Source organism: Artemia franciscana, chromosome 9, assembly GCF_032884065.1.
Source record: "Artemia franciscana chromosome 9, ASM3288406v1, whole genome shotgun sequence".
Taxonomy (NCBI): domain Eukaryota; kingdom Metazoa; phylum Arthropoda; class Branchiopoda; order Anostraca; family Artemiidae; genus Artemia; species Artemia franciscana.
Genome location: NC_088871.1, coordinates 23881372 through 23906470, shown reverse-complemented (window position 1 = coordinate 23906470; position 25099 = coordinate 23881372). Strand labels below are relative to the sequence as shown.

General features: G+C 35.2%; 1 protein-coding gene across 2 annotated transcripts in view; it reads right to left on the bottom strand.

The window, feature by feature from the left end:
- Positions 1–21967, bottom strand: part of LOC136031170 (acetylcholine receptor subunit beta-like 2) — a 110767-nt gene extending 88800 nt beyond the window's left edge. For both annotated transcript variants that reach the window (XM_065710520.1, XM_065710521.1), the window contains exons 1-4: positions 21832–21967; positions 14049–14194; positions 3588–3727; positions 2872–3026 (exon numbers count right to left, since the gene is read on the bottom strand). In XM_065710520.1, coding sequence (XP_065566592.1) covers positions 2872–3026; positions 3588–3727; positions 14049–14115 — 362 coding nt within the window. In that variant the 5' untranslated portion in view covers positions 14116–14194; positions 21832–21967. The remainder of the gene's footprint in view (positions 1–2871; positions 3027–3587; positions 3728–14048; positions 14195–21831) is intronic.
- Positions 21968–25099: the final 3132 nt, after the last annotated feature.

Here is a 25099-nt window from a genome sequence, read left to right as displayed (position 1 = left end):
GTGGGTTAAGCCATGCAATGAGGATCGGGGATCAGCTCCCATGATTTTTGGAATAAAATATCGTTCATGAGTTGGTTTTGGTGGGGGTTGTACCATGGAGGGAGGGCTGGAGGTCAGCTCCCACGACTTTTAAGATAAAATATCGTTAATAAGTTTTTTAGGGGGGTCGGGCCGCGGATGGAGGGCAAGGGGTCAGCTCTCACGATTGTCGGAATAACGAATCATTAATATGTTGGTTTTTTTTTGGGGGGAGGGGGTCATTCGAAGGAGGGAGGGCCAGGGGTCAGCTTCCATGATTTTTTGAATAAAATATCGTTTATACGTTTTTTTTGTTTGGGGGAGGGGGTCGAGCCATGGAGGAAGGGTTAGGGGACAGCTCCCATCCTTTTTGGAATAAAATATGGTTAATAAGTTCTTTCGGGGGGAGTGGGTCAGACCCTGAAGGCAGGACCAAGGGTCAGTTCCTATGACTTTGAATAATATTATCGTTAACAAGTTTTTTTTTTTCTTGGTGGGATCAGATTATTGAGGGAGTGCCAGGGGTCAGCCCCAATCATTTTTGGAATAAAATATAGCTAATAAGTTTTCTGGGGTTGAGGGGGGTCAATCAATAAAAGGAAGGCCAAAGGTCAGCTCCCATGATATGTTCAATAAAATATCCTCAATAAGTTTTTTTGTTGTTTTTTGTGGGGGGAGGGGGTTTAGACCATGGACAGAGGGCCAATGACCAGCACTTTTGATTTCCAGAATAAAGAATCGTTAATAAATTTTTGGAGGGAGGTTCGGGCCATGGGTCAGCTCCCTTGATTTTTGGAATAAAGTATCGTTAATAAGTTGTTTTTTCTGGAGGGTTAGACCATGGGAGAAAGTCAGGGGTTAGCTCTCATGGTTTACGGAAGAAAATATTGTGCATGAGTTTTTTTTAGGGTGCTGTCGGGCGAAAGACGGAGGGCCAGGGGTCAGCTGAGCTGATTCAGCTCCCATGACTTTCCAAATAAAACATCGTTAACAATTTTTTTTTTGAGAAGGGCAGGGGTGACTTCCAATAATTTCCGAATAAAATATCGTTAATAAATTGTTTTAGGAGGGTTGGACCATGGAGGAAGGGCCAGGGGTAAGCTCTCATGATTTTTGGAATAAATAACGTTAGTAGGTTTTTTATTGGGTGAGGGAAGTTGGGTCAGGAGTTCAGCTCCCTTAAGATTTGGAATAAAATATCGTTACGTTTTTTTAGTGGTGGGATCGGGCTTATCTGATCTTTGAACTATTAAAAAAAAAAAAAAAAAAAAAAAAAAAAAAAAAAAAAAAAAACTCCCATAAAAACCTTATATGCCTACGGGGCATTACTAACAACACCTGCCCCAGGGCTCTGGGGGTTTGTATTGACCTTGGAGCTTTTATTTGGTCTATGAACTATTTTTAACAAACTGGCTATCTAAAAATTTTAATCAGATACAATTGTGGAAAAAATGGCAGGAGTGGGGGTGGGCTATTTTCCCTCCAATCACTTTTGACTCTAAAAAAAGGTACTAGAACTTTCAATATCCAATGGAATAAGTCTCCTCCGAAGTTTAAACGACCATCCCTTTCATATGAGGTGTCTCTGGGAAAACACGGAAGTCTTATGGCCTTCACTTTAGGCAATGCTATAGCGATGCCTCTTATAATGCCTCTTAAAATGAACAGATTTTGTTTCTCCACGAATATAGATGTAGCCATATCTCTAATTGCAAGTGTTTGTTAGGTGATTCCCTTTTAAAGCATTTGAGATAAAAGTTGCTTTTTCTGACAATGGGAAATTTTCAGACGTTGCTTATGGTTTGTGTACATAGCCTTATAAGCATCAGAAAAATTGTACGTCTTATAACTAATTTACATTGTTATTGCGGAAAGTGTTTTGGACTAGGCTGTTTTGTTTAAAGCACATAAAACTAAATGGGCCCTTTCATTGTTGAACTATTGCGATTACCTTATCGGTAGGGTCGCCAAATAAAGTCGAAACTCAGGTCAAAAAGGCCCATTGCCCGCAAAAATACTGTGACAGAAAAGTTAAATAACTTTTTATTGAAAGCTTGAAAGTTAGCTTTTATAGATTTTAAGATATAGATTCTTAAGAAAAAAACAAACAAATTTCATATATTTGTAGAAAAGAGCTTGAAACCTCTAATTTAGGTTTTTCAGGTACGGTGAACTTCATGATATGACTTTTATTAGCATCCTTCCAGGTTACGTAGAGATCTTTCACTTTTTTTCCCAAATAGCGTAAGTGTTACCTTGCTATTGACTACTGATGAATTGCTCAAAATTTAGAAATTTAATATACTGTAAGCAAAGTAAGCAAAGTGGCACATGCTAATATGAATTAGAAGTTTTCAAATAGCGATAGTATCAATTTTATTCACCTAGGTTGTACAATATATTTTCAAGGAAAAAGGTCGTTTCCATTTGTAGGAATACCATATTAGATGGTGCCTTACGGACTTCAACAGTATTGTACAATATTTTTTCTGGATTTGGGTTGTGTTTGTATCACTATATCGAAATTGTCTAAAAACAACAAATTTAGTTCTGCTGGGGTAAATTTCACTTGTTTTTATTTCTTTTTCCTTTTTTTACTTGTTTAGTTCTCTTCGTCTCTTTACGCGGTTTTCTAGATTCTTTTCTACTTTTTTCCCCTTGATAAAGGCTTCCAGATTTGAAGCCAAAATACACGGACTTTTATTAGCATCAACCAGACCTTCTCTTTCAAATTTTACTATCTAAAAAAAGTCTTATCCAATATTGCATTGTCACTTAATTGTATTTATAAATGGATTGTCAGTGTGATCTAATAAATTATTCAATTTATGAATGCACTCTCTAGCTACTTACTTATTGTAAAGTACAATATCTGGAAGCCATATGTGTTCAGAAGGAACATATAGCATCTCTACTCCACCATATTCTTCAGGATCCCAAACCAGTTTGTAATCCATCCATCGCTGCTCAACCCACACATTAGTTGTCATTACTTGGTTTTTCAAGTTCTAAGGAAAGAAAAAGATTAGATTTGTGTCTCTATGTATTACAGAGCTGGGATATTAAGCAGAATTTAAATACTAATACAGTCTTGCTTTAGATTGAGTACTACACATCCACTTTAAAAAAATGGATTGATAAAAGGAAAACTCTGCAGTATATAAGAATACCTTACGTATATATAGTACCACTATCTTGATTAGTCTGGATCTACCTCTTTGCTGTACCACTATCATTATGGTTATTTAATGTCTAATGTTAATCCTACTCCCATTCCCCAAGCGCAGATACAGACAACTTCTAATCATTTATGTAGAAAAGGACAAAAACATATTGCTTTTGTTTTTGGTCTTCACTGCATCCTAGTCTGGATTGACCTCTTTGCTGTACCACCATCGTTATGGTTATTTAATGTCTAATGTTAATCCTGCTCCCACTCCCCAAGCCCAGACATAGAAAACTTCTAATTACTTATGAGGAAAAAGACAAAAGCATATTGCTTTTGTTTTTGGTGTTCACTGGATCCTAATATTTTTATTTTTAAACCGTACCGTCAATATTGTACTTACCACATCTATTAATTGTGACAACTTCAGTCCCAGATAAACTTTGACTATATCCGTGTTATTTTCAACAGGACGAATCAATCTATTGTAGTTACTTAGGAGGTCATCATAAAGCCGCTTGGCATCAGGACTTCCAAATGATTCTAAAAAAGAAAGTGGTAAGATACTTAAGTAATAATAAAATATAATTTTCCTCCTACGATCAAAACTGTGTTACAGAGCACATCCTATAATCTTTTAAAGAGATTTTCAAAAGAAAATCAATTTTTTTTTAACAACAGATTCAAAACATAAATACTTATTAACTCGTTAATAAAGCTCAGTCTAAAGCTTATAAAGGACAAGAACACAAGGAAAAATACTAGGCATTTGAAGAGACATAAGATTAATTTAAATCCAACCGTAAGCTGATCGAATAATGACTGTAAATATACAACAGAAAGTGGGATTTCGAATATGCCTCCGAGTCTAGACCCTTGTGGGTCATATAGAAGGGTTTTGTATCCTAAATATCTTAAGAATAAGCTTTAATCATTTTACTAAAATATTACTCTTCATAAACACCATATTTGGTAGATTCACGGAAACTTTTCTAAATACGGAATAAAGCAAATATCCCCAGAAACCCTTTTGATTACTCACGGGGTGTTTGCACTGCAAGTTGCAAACTCAAAGAAAGGAAATAGCTCTTCAGAATAAGCTATAATCATTTCACTGATATATTACACTTCATAAACACCATATTTGGTAGATTCACGGAAACTTTTCTAAGTACAGAATAAAGCAAATATCCCCAGAAACCCTTTCGATTACCCACGGAGTGTTTGCACTGCAAGTTGCAAACTCAAAGAAAGGAAATAGCTCTTCAGAATAAGCTATAATCATTTCACTGATATATTACACTTCATAAACACCATATTTGGTAGATTCACGGAAACTTTTCTAAGTACAGAATAAAGCAAATATCCCCAGAAACCCTTTCGATTACTCACGGGGTGTTTGAACTGCAAGTTGCAAACTCAAAGAAAGGAAATAGCTCTTCAGAATAAGCTCTTCCGAATGATTATAATAGCTATAATCATTTCACTGAAATATTACTCTTCATAAACACCATATTTGGTAGATTCACAGAAACTTTTCTAATACAGAATAAAGCAAATATCCCCAGAAACCCTTTCGATTACTCACGGGGTGTTTGCACTGCAAGTTGCAAACTCAAAGAAAGTAAATTGCTCTTCAGATTAAGCTATAATCATTTCACTGAAAAATTACGCTTAATAAACACCATATTTGGTAGATTCACGGAAACTTTTCTAAATACGGAATAAAGCAAATATCCCCAGCAACCCTTTCGATTACTCACAGGGTGTTTGCACTGCAAGTTGCAAACTCAAAGAAAGGAAATAGCTCTTTTTCAAGGGAGTATGTGTCTCCTCGAGAACCTATGGCTGCTCTTACAATTACATTGTTTCCATATTAAATAAAAAAAACAAGTTTTTACAACTGACAGTAAGGAGCAACATCAAAACTTAAAACGGTCAGAAATTATTACATATTTTAGGGAGTTAGTCCATCGTCAATACCTCGCTCTTTACGCTAGACTTCGACTTTTATTCCAATTCTTTAAGAATGACCACTAAGTCCCAAAGGTAGTTTAATTGGAATAAATATCTCCTTTGAAAGTACTAAAAAAAACTTTAGCGTAAAGAGCGAGGTATTGACGAGATTTATTTGAATGTTTTAATATCTCGTTTGGTGTTCCGAATTCATTCTACCTGTGTTTCGCTCAGCACTGCACCATACTGAGCTTTGGTAATCATCTCTTTCAGACTTTCTTGCAAAACATCTGGAAAACAATTCGCAAGTATATAGTGGCTGATATAACTAAAAGTCTAAAAAAAGAGTTTCGAGAATCCAGGAACTGAGGCTAATTTACTGACTTCTCAAGGAGAAGGGTCTTGCATCCTAACTATCTTCAAAATAACCTTTAATCATTTCACTGAAATATTACCATATTTAGTATGGTAATACTATATTTAATACCATATGGTAATACCATATGGTAATACCATATAACACCATATTTAGTAGATGGATGGAATTTTTTTAATACAGAATGAAGCAAATATCCCCAGAAACCCTTTCGATTACTCACAGGGTGTTTGCAGTGTTTGCACTGCAAGTTGCAAACTCAAAGAAAGGAAATAGCTCTTTTTCAAGGGAGTATGTGTCTCCTCGAGAGCCTTTGTCTGCTCTTACGACTATATTTTTTTCTTATTAAATAAAAGAAACAAGTTTTTTCAACTGAAAGTAAGGAGCAACATCAAAACTTAAAACGGTCAGAAATTTTTACTTGTTTGAGGGAGTTTGTCCATCGTCAGTACCTCACTCTTTACGCTAGACTTAGACTTTTATTCCAATTCTTTAAGAAGGACCACTGAGTCACAAAGGCCGTTAAATTAGAATAGATATCTCTTTTGAAAGTACTAAAAAAAAACTTTTGCGTAAAGAGCGAGGTATTGACGAGGTTTATTTGAATGTTTTAATATTTCGTTTGGTCTACCAAATTCATTTTATTTGTCTTTTTCTCAGCACTACACCATACTGAGCTTTGGCAATTATCTATTTCAGACTTCCTTGCAAAATATCTGGAAAACAAATATAAAGTGGCTGATATAACTACAAGTCTAAAAACAGAATTTCTAGAATCCAGGAACTGAGGCTAATTTACTGACTTCACAAGGATTTGCATTAATTGTTCATTTCCACTGAAACAAGAACAATAGCTTCACCAAAGACAGGAATAAATTACAATTCATTAGTTTCATTGTCGATAAAATTTCCATGTCAAATATATTCAGGATTCAAAAACTCAAAGACTGTTGATTGGATTCAATTGTCCAGTAAAGCTATGGAATTGCATGAGACAGTGAATGTGGAGTGCCATTTACTGGAACTGATCCATGGGGAAAAGATTCGAAAACTATTACAAGTATTGTGACTCGGATGACCAACTACACGCAAACACACTACGTGCTTTCGGGATATCAAAAGGGAGATATTAATTGACCGAAAGGTAGTACATATGCGCTCCTACTACTACTCGTACTAAAATTTCTACTATTACTATTAGCCTACTACTTTTACCACAACTACTAATGCTGCTACTAGTACTACTACTGCTACAACTACTGCTACTACTACTACTACGAACAGAGGCTTATGTCCAGCATTTTTTGGGGGAGGGGTAAGAGGGGTGCATATCCGGAGTTTAATGGGCATAGGCTATATAATATTATTTCTCCAGATTATTGGTGGGGGCAAGTGCCCTCCTCCTCCCCCCAAACGATGTCACTGACTATTAATAATTTACTACTTCTATAGCTTTCTACTCTTAAATAGGGCGCTAGAACTTCCAATTTCCAATCGAATGACTCCCCTCTGAAAATTATACGAGCACTTCTTCCATAAAAACTTTTGTGCATCCGGGGCAAAACCTAAAACACCCGCCCCTAGGCTCTGGGGATTGTATCGACCTTGGAGTTTTTATTATCTGATCTTTGAACTATTTTTAAGAAATTGGCTATCTCAAAATTTTCATCGGATGCATTTGGGAAAAAAGGCGTGGAGGGGGGTAGTTACCCTCTGATCACCTTTGACTATTAAAATGGCACCAAAACTCACGATTTCCCATAGAATGAGCCCCCTCCAAAGTTTATACGACAGCGTCTTTCATATGAAGTGCCTTTGGGGAAAAATAATAATAATAACAAAACATTTAAGGCTTATAGCCTTTGCTTCAGGCAACACTAGCGTTGCCTCTGATTAAGCTGTCAATCCACACTGAACTTTTTGAATAATAACTACTTTCCGGGAAGGTATGACGCTGGTAGACTCTAGGATGAGAATTGGAGAGAAACTTTACAGGAACAGTCGAATATGAAAATGTAGAGTCTCCCTTTTATACAACGTAGAAAATGGATGGAATAATTTTAGAAAAATAGTGTGTAAAGTAGCGCATGGTGTCTTAGGGAGGAAAAATAGAGACGCAGCTAGAAATGTTGGGAAAAAAGGTTTTAGCTTGGTAGAAAGGAGGAGGTGTTTGTAAATGGAATATTTGAGTGATAAATCCTCATTGTTACTGCAGTAGCTGCAATCTAGTAAAGAAACGAATACGGCCCATAGTAACCAAAATAAATAGCCTGAAAATCCCTCAAAAAGGAACCAAATCGTAATAAAAGCACGCTGTTGGAAGCACTTTGGCCGAAAGCCTTATACAACAAAATTACATCCCTTGGCTTTAACAGCAAGAAAAATCAATTTTTGCAAACGAAGCATCTTTGTTTCCTTATCAGAAGCAAGGAGGCACTTGAACATCAAAGACAGCGATTTAAGGGCTTATCTTAAATCAAATTGCTACATCTAGGGATTTCCATAAACAAAACACAATATTTAAAATAAAATCTTTTTTGACAAAAATTGTAGGCTGTATCATAATCAGGGTATTTTAAATGTCATAATCAGGGTATTTTAAGGCATTTACTGGGGTGAAAGTGATGACACCGTAATTCCTTCTTTAATGCCTCCCAATTAGAAAAAGAGCTAATAGCTCATATAGCACTTGTGATGAGGTCGGAAGAGCCAATAGGCTCACATGGCATGAGCTCTAGCAAAATGCTAAGAATCAATAGATTTATTTAAAAGGAAAATCAGAGGCTTAATACCGGTCAGAATTTAAAATAAGAGCTCTGAGACACAAGGTCCTTCTAAATATCAAAACTCATTAAAATCCGATCACCCATTGGTACGTTAAAAGTAACTCATTTTTTCTAATTTTTCGTCTCCCTTGAGCCCCACAGATGGTCGAATCGGAGAAAACGAGTTTATCAAGTCAATTTTTGCAGCTCCCAGACACGCCTACCGATTTTTATCGTCCTATCACGTCCAGAAGCACCAAACTTGCCAAAGCACTGGACCCCCCTAACTCCTCCAAAGAGAGCAGATCCAGTCCGGCTATGTCAATCACTTATCTACGTCATTTGCTTATTCTACCCACCAGGTTTCCTCCCAATCTCTCCACTCTAAGCGTTTTCCAAGATTTCTGGTTTCCCCCTCCAAATTCCCCCCCACAATGTAACCAGATCTAGTCAAGACTTAAAATAAGAGCTCTGAGACATGAATTCCTTCTAAATATCAATTTGTATTAAGATCCGGTCACCTTAAAATACCTCAATTTTTCTAATTTTTCCAAATTAACCCCCTCCCCCCAACTCCCTCAAAGAGAACGGATTCAATCCGGTTATGTTAATCATGTATCTAGAACTCGTGCTTATTCTTCCTACCAAGTCTCATTCTGATTTCTCTACTCTAAGTGTTTTCCAAAATTTCCCGTTTCCCCGTCCAAATCCCCCCATATCACCGCATACGGTCCGGATTTTAAATAAGAGCTATGAGACACGACATACTTCTAAATATCAAATTTCATTAAGATCCGATCACCCATTCATAAGTTAAAAATACTTCGTTTTTTTTCAATTTTTCCTCTCCCTCCAGCTTCCAGATGGTCGAATCGCGGAAACAACTGTTATCAAGTCAATTTCTGCAGGTCCCTGACACGCCTACCAATTTTCATCGTCCTAGCGTGTCCAGAAGCACCGAGCTCGGCAAAGTACAGGAAATCCCCCCAACTCCCCCAAAGAGAGCAGATCTGATCCAGTTATGTCAATAACGTATTTAGAACTTGTGCTTATTCTTCCCATCAAGTTTCATCCTGATCTCTCCACTCTAAGCATTTTCCAAGATTTCCAGTTTCCAAGATTTCTTTTTCTCCCCTCCACCTCCCTATATCCCCATATCCGATTCGAATTGAAAATGGGAGCATCTAAGACATAAGATCTTTCTATATATCAAGTTTCATTAAGATCTGATCACCAATTATTAAGATAAAGATACCTTAATTTTCATGCTTTCCAAGATTTCCTGTAACCCTCCCCAGTGTAACCGGATCTTGTCAAAATTTAAAATAAGAGCTTTAAAGCACAAGATTCCTCTAGATATCAAAGTTATTAAGATCTGATCAGCCGTTCGTAAGTAAAAAATAACTCATTTTTTCTAATTTTTCCTAATTAACCCCCCCCCCAACTCTCCCAAAGATAGCTAATCCAGTCTGGCTATTTAAATCATGTATCTAGGACTTGTGCTTATTCTTCTCACCAAGTATCATCACCATCTCTTTACTCTAAGCGTTTTCCATGATTTCTGGTTTCTTCCTCCAACTCCCCCCAATGTCAAAGGATCCGTTCATTATTTAAAATAAGAGCTCTAAGACACGAAGTTCTTTCAAAAATCAAATTTTATTAGGATCCAATCACCCTTTCGTAAGAATATTACCTATTTTTTTCTAAATTTTCCGAATTAACCGTTCCCCCACTCCCCTCAGATAGTCTAATCGGGGAAAGGACTATTTCTAATTTAATCTGGTCTGGTCTCTGATACGCCTGCCAAATTTCATAGTCTTAGCTTATCTGGAAGTGCCCAAAACAGTAAAACCGGGGCAGACAGACAGACCGACAGAAATTACGATCGCTATATGTCACTTGGGAAATACCAAGTGCCATAAAAAAGCCAATGACTTTTTCTTCTGTGTGATATACACATTAGGTTTTCATGTAAATTATCATAGGCAGCGCAATAGCGCTGCTTAAGTATAGAATGATGTTGGCATACTGTAATATTTATTTATTTTAATGGCACTAGGTATTTACCAAGTGATATATAGTGATTGCAAATTCTGTCAGTCTGTCGATCTGTCGGTCCCGGTTTTGCTAGTTTAGGCACTCGTAGTTTTTTGTAGCTCATAGTTTTTTGTGAATACCTGGATAATGATGTCTTTCACTTTCCCAATAATGAGATGTAAACTTATGCAATAACCAATTTTTGTGATCTACAGCCCTTTTTCCAGGGACTTTGAGGGTCACGTCATCCCCAGAGGCAGAGTTAGTCGATCTTTTTACTGTTTTGAACGAAATGACTATCTAAAGACATTGATCAGATGTCTTTTTGGTTAAAAGGGGACGATGAGCTAAATACGGCATTGTATAAATATTAGTTAAGGCCAACTAGTGGAGTGGTTAGCGCACCGGATTTGCAATCCTTTGTCCGTAAGGGCAAAGGTTTGAGTCCTGGTGTCGCTAACTGTTTGCTTTGGAATAGGGGTCAGCGGTGTGACCCTGTAATCTCAGACGACCCGGATCCACATGGGCACCCGGAAAAATCGGGAAAATACGGGCAGCATCAGAGAACTTTCCCCTGATCATACATTGTACTCCCGGCCGAAAACACAAAATATAGCCGAATAAAAATTTTGCCGATCATCGCATATGAAGCAATATGGCTAACTGTCAATTTTCGAAACTGTCCCAATAATTATAACGTATTTCAAAGCGTAGACTTCACTAAACATTTGAATTAATTTTTGGTGCGGTAGAATTTAAACTGTAGAATAGTTAATGGAAGCAAACAAAAATCAACGATGTCATTTAGTGGATAAGTGTAATGGTGTACATGGACAATCTCGGGGTTTAGCGTGGGTATACCAGAAATGCGTGGCTCTTAGAAAATATTCAAGTGAAGGGATGGTAGGTTTACCAGAAAGGGGTTTCGGACTAGGCGATTCTAATAGTGTATTTTTTGTTTGGATCTGGCGATATTTTTAAGACTAATGGGCTACTGTATTTCTTAGTATTGGACGTCATCGTCTCTTACTAGTTTGCTAGCTACCACTGCAACCTGGATTATCTTGTCGAATTTTCTTTAACAACAGAAGGCACTAGCTGTAGTAATCTCCTTTAAAATGAGGCATTAAACCGATTCCCACGCTAAAGTTTTTTACTGTTTTAAAAAGCAGAGTTAAGAGAAAGAGTCAAACTTTAGCGTAAAGAGCGGGGCGGTGATGGGGAAGCAGCCCCTTTCATATACGAAGTAATTTCTGTTCGTTTTAAGTTTTAATGTCGCTCCTTACTTTCAGCCAAAAAAAACTTGTTTTTTTATTTAATTCCATTTAGATCAATAAGAGTTGGGCTTTCAATGAAGAAGCATCATATCCCGCTAAGAAATAGGAGTTAACCTGACATAATCAATATAAATGTCAAACACTATGTTCCCTTTATAAGAATAATCTCTTAGACGTTTCATCATTCCAACTGTCAGTACATAGGATATGTTGGTAAGCTATAATAAAGGAATGGGAAAATATTATTGCTTTTCCCTTGACACATCTAGATAATTATTTTGGCATTTTTTCCCATTAACCTTCCGTCTAAAAAGTAATCCTAAAAATTGTATAAAGTAATCCCGCAGCGATTCATTCCTTGGAGAATATTACACAAGAGAGCAAGTTTTTCTTTAATGAAAGTAAGGAGTGACTTTAAACTTGTAACAACTAGAAATTGTTTCGTATTTGAGGAGAAACCACCCTACTCTCATCTCTTTCCACTAATGTTGCTACTGCTTTGCTGAAATTATTTTTGAGTGCAGCAAATGAAACTAGTGAATATTTGTGAATATTTTATTTTCCGACTGCCAGTAAAAAAGTTTCACCGGAAATTAGTATAAATTGTCTTAGAGCATTTGATCTTGAAGAATTTAGGGAAATAATCAAAATTTAGAATAAAGATTTAGAGGATATGGAATGGGGCCACCCTCTTCACATACAGAATAATTTCTGCTTCTTTTAAGTTCCAGTGGGACCAAATCACCTTGAAATTATCCTTAATCCAACGATAAAGTACAAAAGATATTAATAAGAAAAGCACTAGGCTCAAAGTGGCAGTCAAGAGTGCAGTTATGGTAAAAAAGCCGAATGCCTCTATAATTTAATTTGAAAATCATTTTTTTAACTTAATTTCTTCTTGTTTTTAATACCATGTCCATAATGAACCTCAGTATACAATGGGTTTCGGCCTTTAAACTCCGATCTCTAAACGAAAGTTTAAGTTATTTGAGGGAAATGGCTCACTTAGTTTAATTAATTTTGATATATATATATATATATATATATATATATATATATATATATATATATATATATATATATATATATATATATATATATATATATATATATATAAATAGATTGTCAGGTTTACCGACTCTTGAACATGCAACGTATGATTGTCCATGGGAAAAACAATCTGTATTCAGATCTATACCTCATTATTCTAATGATCGCCCTTGAGCTTTGTTAATGGTGATTGCTAATCAAACATTCCCTGTGCCCCCCGGCGTCCCCGTTGTTGTTGTTTCCCTGTGTCCCGGTCGTCATTTGTGTCCCGGTGTCCCAGTCTGTAATTTCTCTTTGAGTGTCGCGGTCGTCATTTATATTCCCTGTGTCCCGGTGTCCCGATCGTCATTTGTGTTCCGGTGTCCCGGTCTGTAATTTCTCTTTGAGTGTCCTGGTCGTCATTTATATTCCCTGTGTCCCGGTCGTCATTTGTGTCCCGGTGCTTTGTTGATGGTGATTGCTAATCGAACATTCCTTGTGTCCCGGTCGCTTTCTCTTTGAGTTTCCCGGTCGTCATTTATATTCCCTATGTCCCGGTGTCCCGGTCGTCATTTGTGTCCCGATGTCCCGGTCTGTAATTTCTTCAGTCGACAAACCTGACGTCAGTCGACATACAAACATGACGTCACTCGACAAACAGACACACAGACAACTTATTTATATATATATAGATATATTATTCAATTCAATTTATTTCTGACCCGTCAACAAAACAAAAGTACTGAATCTTCAAAGTTGCATCAAAATGAATGGTTTTTGACCAGAAAATCATACAAAATGATTTCAAATAAAGCAAGTGCTTTCAATCAAAGCTAAGAAAGCATGTTATGATATCCCGGAAATTTTGCAATTCAATCTCCCTACACAATATCAAAGCGTTTCCTAATTGTCAATAAGCTCTTTTATTTTCTTTGTTCAATTTACTCCTTTTTATTCTTTTTTGACCAACCGCTCAACAAAACAAAAGAAAGTTAATTCTCCTATATATATATATATATATATATATATATATATATATATATATATATATATATATATATATATATATATATATATATATATATATATATATATATATATATATATCTGACATTCAGCATTATATCAATTTTGTTTCATGCTTTTACTTGGAATTCCAGTTTCTTGAAATGATATTCCATTTCTAGTACCTTACCATTTTAGATATATGCATACTTGCGTTTAAAACCTTTCTAGGAAAGTTTCAGCCATACCCTTTTCTGCAGTAAAGACATTGAAGTGCTTAACAATTTCAGAACATGCTTAACAACCGAAGCACATTCCATTAATCCTAAGCATTATATATGTATCAATCAATTTACGGAAGAACAGTTTTCAGGCCATTAATGAGAGTACATATTACCCTCTAGCATATTCAGACTTACCAATCAATCTTATGAAAGTGAGAACCAGGAAGATGTATGGAACTAATTTCTTAGAATTTCCTTTCATTTCAAAGATAGATGGACGAGCACAGATGGTATCCCTTTCTGAGTAATTTAACGTTGATCCAGTTTCGTATAACAAGCTTCTGAAATGAGAGATTTTTAACTCGTTCAGGTGGGAATTCTCGTCAATATTACAATTCAGGTAGTATTGTTCGATACAAAAGAAAATTGACAATATGTAGTCTAGTTAAAACGATAAAATGTGGGTTAGTTTCTAAATATCATCTTTGCATTTTTGCAAATAACCATTATTGGCTGCACCATCTTTATAACTTATTTTTATGAGCGATGGAAAATTAGTTTTCTTCTAATCATTTGCTATTAGCTGTAAAAATTGTACCACAACTGTTTTGTTATTACTGATAATACTTAAAAAATGGAAAAACTTATCCAAAAGAATTTGGTAATAGCAGCAAACTCATCTAAGATAAATCTACTAATAAAACATATTTTTGAGTTTTATAAGGCTAAACAGAATAGTAAAAGCATGATTTAGTGATGAATATTCTATAGAATTTACCTATAGGGTGATCTCCCCCTCCCTGTTCTTAAAATGACGATTGTTCATCATTTGAACTTCAAATTCAAGTCAGGCATGTTTCAAGAAAAAATTTATGCATGAAACCTGAGGATATGGCAATGAACAGGCCCTATTATTGTATTCGCAGTCCGAAGTTAAATCGACTAAACTTATAAGAAAATGGGAATTGTCCCGAGATGGTTTGATGTAAAAGTTATTCGTTGCTGCCTTATGCACCTCCAAGCGTGGGAGGAACTTTCTAAGTTAGATAAGCTCTGGTTAAATAAAAGTGATATAATTCCCCATCAGTAAAAATAATTTCAGTTTAATGGGCACTAATTTGAATTTAAAAACGATGCTAAACTAAACTTTTCCTGACTCTCAGTACAAAATCTTGTTACTCAAATAAAAAAATACAGTAAACAATACAAACAAAACTCAAATAAAACAATACAGTAAAGTAAATATCTGAGGAAGAATTTTATTTAAAGAAAGCAGGCATGATTTGTAAAGGCAAAAGTTAGAACTATTTTTTGCCATTTTATCTTTGCGAATAAAACTAGTGACTAATGAAACTAGACTAATTGTTTAGAAGATAAAGATGTTACTTTCTGAAATATGAGCAATTTTTATCTTCCAATGTTGTAATGACAGAGAAAAACTGATGCTTTTTGATTTTGATTTTTCAATGAAGCGTAAGCAACACTTTAGCCCTTGAGATGTTATAATGGATGGTAGCCCTACTCTTATTGATGTAATTTGTATTCTTATTTAGTTTTATAGGATGATCCATTCTAGTTTCATCTATTCACAGTATAGCAGTATATACTTTATCTATTTGATCCAATTATTTATTTTAATTTCTCTTAGTTTTTGAGTTTTATGTATTCATTCATGGTAATCTATATTTTAAGCTTGAAGTATTATAAAAGTTTATTTCCATTTATTTTAGGTTTTGTATGGCTTTCTACTTTTTTATGATTCTTTTCGCCGGGGGGGGGCTGAGAAAATATCCAGTCGTCCATTAAAAATCTTAGCCATTAAGATTACATGCTTGGAATTTATATAAAACGAAGACTTAGAAAGTCAACAAACTTTCATGAACGTTCAAAAAAGACCGAGGAATTAAAGGGAAGACTTAAAAATTCGAGTGATTAAAGTGAAGACAGGAAAAAATCGTAATTAAACCGCCCAAGGGTATCATGTTTCGGTGTATTTAGCACACAACAACTAATTCCGGTTTTCTCATTTGAGCGATTGGAGTTTTGGAGTCTTATACCCTTCTAAGATTTATTACCCTTTTTAAGATTTGATAACCTCTTGCCAAAAGGCTTCCTTATGATGCTAGTCATACAAGTTTTTTTAATAAACGGCAATTTAAGAAATGATTTTTTTTTTTTTTGCAAGTTTACTGACAATCATTTAGTAGAAGAATTAAAAAATGGTATGGAAATTTTCTGTTTTAACAAGTTAAGTTTTTGGGCAATATTTTGGGGGGTTCGAACTCAAAAAGCTCATTTTAGAAGTAGCTTAATTTATCAGCTCTATTGAAATGTAAAATAAACCATTATCAAATATACTACCCCCATAATGTTAATTTGAAGATGTAAATCGTGCAAATAACAAGGCTAGAATTCCAGCTGAATATTCATTTTTTTTGCCCTTCTTTATAAAAAGCTTCGTTTCACCATTTTGTTTTGCTGTTGTTTTCACTGGTTCTAAGCGACAATATTGACTTCACCTTGCGGTTGTTAATATTTGTTTTGGTAAAATCCTACTGAGTGGAATTGTTAGGTCAAATAATAATTAGATAATATATGCCTCAAATATATGCTGGCCAGATAAAAGTATGCTTACTCATGAATTCATCTAACCCTGACTATTTCAATACTGCTCTTACCCTTCCAAAACTTTTTATCGGTATAAAATAGGCTTGCGTTACTGAATTGTCAACTTAGTCAGTTTTTATTTTTAGCTATTACTCATAAACTTTCTATATAAGATTTTACTACCGAAGTTAGCTGAGGAATAGAAGATACAGTAAAAAGATGGTGTACTCAGGAATTTTTTTTCATGGATAATGTAATAAATGCAGGGAAAATGCCAAAATTCATAAACATTTCAGCTGTGTTTCAACTATTCTGCAATCTTAAACACATCAGAAAATATTTCAAAAATATTTTTTGACCGAAAATATTTAAGCTGTCAACTAGCTCATCAAGACTTTGGTCTTAAGCTTCTCAAAATTAATTTCAGCCCTTCAGACGTCGTGGGTTTGAAAATACTACCACAAGTCCATTTGGCACAAGTCCACAAGCCAATTTGGCTCTCCGCAGATGAATAATTAAAACGAAATTGACATTTTCATTTTGTTGGCTAAATGGCTTTTTCATAGTTTTGATCGAATGATATTGAGAAAAAAAAGGAGCAGGGTAAGCTCTAGTTGCCCTTCAATTATTTGGCTACTTAAAAAGACAACTAGAACTTTTAATTTTTTACGAACGTTTTTATTAGTAAAAGATATACGTAACTTACGAGTTAGTTTACGTAACGAACTTCTATATGCGTATGTTTTTATTACGTACTAGCTGTTGGGGTGGCGTTTCGCGCCACCCCAACACCTAGTTGGTGGGGCGCTTCGCCCCCCCCCAAGCCCCCCCGCGCGCGTAAGTCGTTACGCGCCATATTAGTTACGCGCCATTGTAGTTGTGTCCCTGTGTCCCACCTGTGAATAGATATATATATATATATATATATATATATATATATATATATATATATATATATATATATATATATATATATATATATATATATATATATATATATATATATATATATATATATATATATGTGTGTGTGTGTGTTTTTAACTACGTAAAACATGCGAATATACAACATTCTTCGCTGTCCCATTGTCTGTGCATATAAATAGATTGTCAGGTTTACTGACTCTTGAACATGCAACATATAATTGTCCATGGGAAAAACAATCCGTATTCAGATCTATGCCTTATTATTCTAATGATGTGTCCCTGTGTCCCGGTCGTCATTTATATTCCCTGTGTCCCGGTCGTCATTGGTGTCCCGGTGTCCCAGTTTGTAATTTCTCTTTGAGTGTCCCGGTCGTCATTTATATTCCCTGTGTCCCGGTCTGTAATTTCTATTCGAACAAGCCCTGTGTCCCGGTCGTCATTTATATATCCCGCCGGCGTCCCCGTTGTAGTTGTGTCCCTGTGTCCCGGTCGTCATTTATATTCCCTGTGTCCCGGTCGTGATTTGTGTCCGGGTGTCCCAGTCTGTAATTACTCTTTGAGGTTCCCGGTCGTCATTTATATTCCCTGTGTCCCGGTCGTCATTTGTGTCCCGGTATGTAATTTCATCAGTTGACAAACATGACGTCAGTCGACAAACAACTTCATGACGCATACAGCTCAATCCTTATAATGACGTCAGTCGACAAACATGACGTCAGTCGACACACAAACATGACGTCACTCAACACACACATACACACACACACACACAGACAACTTATTTTTATATATATAGATAGATATGAGGGGGTTCCCCCTCGTCAGTACCTCTCTCTCTTTACACTAAAGCTTAAATTTTGTCCCAATTCCTTAAGAATGACCCCTGAATCACAAAGATCGTAGAATGAATAGTTGAAATTACTAAAAAAAATACTTAAGCGTAAAGAGCTATCTGTTCTTTTTAATTTCTAGTGCTGCTCCTTACTTTCGGTTGAAAAACTTTTTCATATTTATTTTTTCATTGTTTTTTTTAAATAATGCTAGAAAATCCTTCATGGAGATTTTCTTCCCCCATGACAAATTCCTACATGGTAAGTGCACCCCCACATAACCCCCTCACCTCAACTCCTCCCCACCAACCAAAAAATCCCCCTGAAAACGTTCGTATATTTCCCAATAACCCTTACTATATGTAATCACTGGTCAAAGTTTGTAACTTGTAGCCCCTCCCACGGGGACTGTGAGGAGCAAGTCGTCCCCAAAGATATAGCTATAAGGTTTTTCGACTATGCTGAATAGAATGGCTATCTCAGAATTTTGATCCGGTGACTTTGGGAAAAAATTAGCGTGCCCTCCAATTTTTTTGGTACTAGAATTTTTTGGTAAAAGGCACTAGAACTTTTCAGCCTCTTGCAAAATTTTAGGACCAGTGGGTCGACACGATCACCCCTGGGGAAAAAACAAAAAAACAAAAACAAATAAACACGCATCCGTGATCGCAAACAGCGAGTATTCAGGAAGAAGCAGCTTCCGCCCCTTCTTATACGGACTAATTTCTGTTTGTTTTAAGTTTTAATTTTCCTCCTTACTTTCAGTTGAATAAGCTTTTCCTGAATAGTGTTCCCAGCTTTGAATTTAGTTGAAGTCGGTTTACCTTCAGCATTAACACACTGTCAGAAGCAAACAGAGTAACTTACTCTCACAGATTACCATTATCATACTGAGCCAATGATAAGCATTTGCGAAAAACTGATTTATCCTTTGTCCCAAATTTACAAGTAATCTTACAACTAACACTAATAACTCATTGCAGCATCAAGCCAGCTGAGGCCAACACAGCTACACATGCTCCTCCTCTATCCCAATCTGTTCAAAGCCTCCCTGTTTGCACCATTCGAAGAAGTTTCCATTTCCCTTCTACAGTTCCTTACGGAATTCACCCACCCCAACCGGACACGAACTGCTTTATCTTTGATAATCTGTCATTCTTCATCCACAGAACATGCCATAGCTAGCTCAGCCTTTCTCTTATTATAGAAAGCGGGATTGAACCATACTTTTCGTACAGCCTACTATTTGAGATTCGGTGAGTCAGTAAGTACCCAAAATAATCCATAGGCAATTTCTCTGGAAAATATCCAGCAAATCTTCCTCCGTTTTTCGGGGTGTCTACGCTTCATATCCATACTTGACCACTGTCCTCATTATAGCTCCGAATATTCCAATCTTGGTTCGCAAACTTATCTTCCTATTCCTCTAAACATTTTTCAACTGTGAAAAAATACCTTGGGCCTTGGCTATTCTACTTTTAATATCTTCACTGCACCCACCATATTTACTAGTAATGATAAATCGATAAATGAAGATGTCCGATCAATCTTCTCGCTGCCCAGCGTCGCCTTAATATTAACTTAGTCTTCTTAACACTAATTTTCAAACCTACTCTTGCACCCTGAACTCTTGAAACCTCTGAAAGTTCATTCATTTTGCTAACACTTATATCTAGGATGCTTAAATCATCATCATAATCTAAGTCCAGGAGACTTTACTTCCTCATTTGTTTCCATGTTCTCCCAATGCTTTCACTATACTTCTTAGGACGAAGTCCATCAAAATGGTCCATATGGAGGGGAAAAGTAGCGCTCACGCTTGCTGTTACGGAACCAAAAACAGTAAGGTGGTACCACAGGCGTTTGTAAAAGTAAAACCACTGTTAGGCGTTGCACGCTGCAGTTTTATAGAACTATAGTTTCATTTTTCTTGTTGGTATGAACATAAGATATTTTGCTATCTAATTTAAACATGCGTCACCAAAGGCTTACTCTATATAAAAATGGATAACAGCGCACCTACATTGCAAGGTCATACTCGAGGTTCTTTTCATATCTGTAAGAAAACAAATGGGCTGCCAGATATTACTATTCTTTTACGCCAACGAACTCCATTTGCTAATGAGTTTGACCTAGTATGACCTTGTAATGACCTGCTAATGATTTTGACCTTGTAATGAGTTTGACATTGTAGCAGCTCTGAAAGGAACATAACATCAAAGTAGTATAGGCCATCACACTAAAATTGATCAAGTGCATCAACATATTATATGGCCTCTAAAATGTTTACGCCAACGAACTTCATTTGCTAATGAGTTTGACCTAGTATGACCTTGTAATGACCTGCTAATGATTTTGACCTTGTAATGAGTTTGACATTGTAGCAGCTCTGAAAGGAACATAACATCAAAGTAGTATAGGCCATCGCACTAAAATTGATCAAGTGCAGCAACATATTATATGGACTCTAAAATAAGGTATATCCCATATTTGTACTTATCTCTGTTCCTACAAGTTGAAAGATAATGGTTTCTTTACCACAAATAAATTGTTGCACAAAATAGCTAGTCTTTTGCAATTAAGTAAATACCTATTAATTACGCATTAAAAACTTAGAAAGGAGTGCCCTGCTTCATAAATAATACATCGTGCAAGGGTCCCCGAGACAATTTAGCAGAACACTGTTAAAATACAGCAAAACAAAGACCTTACCTAAAAGAAAATGACCTTAAAAAATAGAAATTCGTGGCCAGAAACAGTTTTTTTTTTCTTCAGTGAATGTTAGAGATGTGCCAGCTACTGATTGGTTAGTTTTCGAAACAGGAGACTGCAGTAAAGGTGGAAATAAATAGTTTTCATTAATTGTACGTTCAAATTGACCAGCCTACAGGAATATTTTTCTGGGGGAGGTAAGGGCGAAATTTCAAAACAGCCAAAAATGTTTTAACCGTAACAAAACTTGGAGAATTAGAAAAAATATACAAAACCAGGAAAGTTTAACGGGGACAAGGCCAAGAAGCCTCTGTGTAGAATATTTCGGTCTTAATAGTGGAATTTCGTTCGTTAATAACATCTAATTTCTAAAATCAGGAATTTCTAACATCTAATTTAATTATTTACGAAGATGACACATCATTTCACAAACACTAAAAGACATTTCGGTTATAGCAAGGAGTTCACAATTACATTTTTAATTAGAATGAAAAGCATTCATGTAACCGGCATTTTTTTTTAAAGCCGAAACTAAAGAATGTTTAGCTTGCCTGAAAGAAAATGATTTTTTTTTTTCTGTTAAACTTGTAATACTTCTTACATGTTTGCATTCTGTTAAACATTAAAATTTATGTTCAACATGCTTGCTACAACTGAAGGTTAAAATGAATCAATATTCGTTTAAAATTTTGAGAAGCCAAATGTTATTAAACAAATAAAAAGTAAAATAGAGTTGAAACGAAAAATTGATCTCAATCATAACCGTTTATAAGCATTTCGTAGTAATTCAAAAGTAGCTGTGGTCTTTGCCCAATATTAAAAGGATATTAGAATGCGAATTTTTAACTACTTAAAAAAAATTCTACAGTTTTCTTTGGAAAATTTCCAGGAATAACATTTACCTTAACTAAAGGGGATTAATCAAGAAAAGACATCGCTATCGTTAGCCTAAAATAGAAATAGATTGTTCACAGTAAGGACTTTCCGGGGAACTGTCATATTTACAAAGAATAGTGCAGCATTTGGCTCTCCGGAAGATGTAATAGTGCACTCTTTTCTTACCAAGACCTCATTCTCCGAAAACTAGGATCGATCTCCCAAAGAGTCTGCGTTGGGCAAAGTTAGCTTTTGTTTCTTGACAAGCATTCCGCCTTCTTAAGATTTATTTTTTTAGAATAGTTTGCAAATAAATTTCTATATTTAATTCCTCTAAAATTTAGTTCATTATTCTCAGCCTTTTTATTTTTGCAGGATAAGTTCATATATTATGAAAACAGAAAGAATTTAAACCAACAAACCAATATTCACTAAATTATCTGTGTAAGAAGGAAATAGGCACGAAAAAAATATGAAAGAAAATAAAACCTTTTAAGTTGCAACAACGATAGGCGTAAGGCCACGCTAATCAACTGGCAAGTATAGGCGTCCTTCTAAATGTATAAAGTTACTTTCAAAATTACTTTGGTATTAAGTGCTACCCAATAATCTACATATAAGGAATTACTTCCCAGAGTAAAATTATCCACTTTGATAGTCCGTCAGGACATCATCTATTTAAATGAGTCGCAAAATACATGTATTTAAAGGTGTGTGATATTGTTGATCGGATGCGTTTCAGAAAAAAATGGCGTGGGTGATGGCTTGTTGCCCTTCAATTACTTTTGACTCTTAAAAATGGCACTAGAGCTTTTAATTTGTAATCTAATTAGCCCTCTCAGGAGTTTATACGAAAGCCCCTTCCATACAAAGTGCCTTTGGGAAAAATTTCTTTTTGTTTTGGGTTTCATTTATACTTAAAAAGCAAAATAGTTTTGTTCATCTTAAGCTTGATTTACATATTCAATTTAAACTTTACCCATTTTGAAATTTATTTATTCATCAATATTAATGCCTATTGTATGATTGTTTATTTAATTTCTTTTCGTTTTGAGTTTCATTTATACTTCAAAAGCAAAATATGTTTGTTCGTTTTAAGCTTAATTTGTATATTCAATTTAAGGTTTACTCGTTTAAGATTTATTTATTCATTTATATTAGTTCCTGTTGTATCTTTTTGGCTAAGATTTTTTATTTCATTTCTGTTTGTTTTGGGTTTCATTTATTCCTTAATAGTAATGTCTGTCCGTTTTGAGATGGTGTTTTGTAGGTTTCTGTTTCTTCAAATTTTAAGTTTAATATGATCAATACTTTTCTTTAAAAAACTTCTGTTTCGGATTTTTTTTTTTAATTAATCAAGCAGTTCGTGGTAACGAACTGCAGTAAGGAGCGACCCGGCTCAATAGTAACCAAAACTCTAAAAGATGGAATTTTGATACCAATAGTTATATCAAAAGAGTTGCATTTTAATGCTGATTTTAAATATATAATTTTCATCAAGATTAGTCTAGCCCATCAAAAGTTACGAGCCTGAGAAAATTGGCCTCATTTTAGAAAATAGGGGAAACACCCCTAAAGACCACAAAATCTTAACAAAAATCACACCATCAGATTCAGCATATCAGAGAACCTTGTTGTTGAAGTTTCAAGCTCCTATCTACAAAAATGTGGAATTTAGAATTTTTTTTTGGCGGATTAATGCCTCACTCTTTACGCTTAAGTATTTTTAACAATTTCAATTATTTATTCTACGGCTTTTGTGATTCAGAAGTCATTCTTAAGGAATTGGGACATAATTTTAACTTTAGTGTAAAGAGCGAGGTATCGACGAGGGGTGAACGCAAGGGGTGAAGTTCGTTACGCAAGTTAATTCGTAAGTTAAGTATATTTTTTTACTAATGAAAACATTTGTTAAAAATTAAAAGTTCTAGTTGACTTTTTAAGTAATCAAAAAATTGGAGTACAACTAGGCCTCCTCCCTCACTCCTTTTTTCTCGAAATCTTCCGATTAAAACTATGAGAAAGCCATTTAGCCATAAAAAAATTAATATGCAAATTTGTTGTAATTATTTATGTGCGGTGAGCCAAGATCAAAACATGCATTAATTCAAAAACGTCCAGAAGTTAAATAAAAAAACAAGTTTTTTAAATGAAAGTAAGGAGCAACATTAAAACTTAAAACGAACAGAAATTACTCCGTATATGAAAGGGGCTTTTCCTCCTCAAAGCCCCGCTCTTTCCGCTAAAGTTTTTCATTTTTTTAAAAAGTAGAGTTAAGAGACAAAGTCAATCTGCAGAACGTGTCCTAAACTCCTCGCCATCTCATCCTTTCTCTAAGTATAGCCCTGGGTAGCAGGATTGAATCACATTTTTTGTACAGCTTTCTGTTTGAGGTATTGTCAGTCAGTCGTGTACCCAAAACAATCCGTAGGCAAGTTCTCTGGAAATCCTTTACCGTTTTTCGTAACGTCCACGCTTCTGAGCCATACTTGACCACTGTCATGGCTATACCTTCCAATATTCTAATCTTGGTTTGCAGACGTATCTTCCTATTCTTCCAAACTTTCTTCAACTGTGAAAAACACCCTGGCCTTTGGCTATTCTGTTTTTAACATCTTCACCGCAGACACCACCTTTACTAATAATACTACTTGGATAAATGAAGCTGTCCTCTTGATCAATCTTCTCGTTACCCAACCTTCACCTTCAGTTATTCCTATTCTTAGCGACTTAGTCAGACTAAACTGGAAGTCTAAAATGTATTACTAACGATCGTTGTTTTCAATTATGTAAAAATTGTCAGTTTTTTATATTATGACAAAGAATAAAAATAACATAAATAGCCTTCGATAAACGCATCGTTTTAAGAGATGCAAATAGCACTTCAGTCATTAGAGGATTCGATGGGGAAGTAGCCTCACTTTCAATTTAGGGTAGTTTCTGCTCGTTTTAAGTTTGGTGTGATTATTCCTTAATTAAGTTTTGTGGAACAAAATAGCAGGAAACAGCATTTTGCTCTGGCACGATTACTTTTGATACTTAAGAAGGAAACTTGAAGTTCAAATCTCATCTTTTGATATTTTACAACCACAGCTTGATCACCTTTAGAACAAATGAAAAAATGAAAAAAAAAAAAATGCGGACTGTAACCATCCTTCTCACATCATAATTTCGAGTTTTTGTAGAAATCAGTTTGAAAACCCCTTGCTAGGATTCTTTTTTTGTTGCTGCTTCCTTCTTTTTTTTATGAAATCATTAATTTTTCTTATGTTAATAATATCTGAGGGTTTTTTT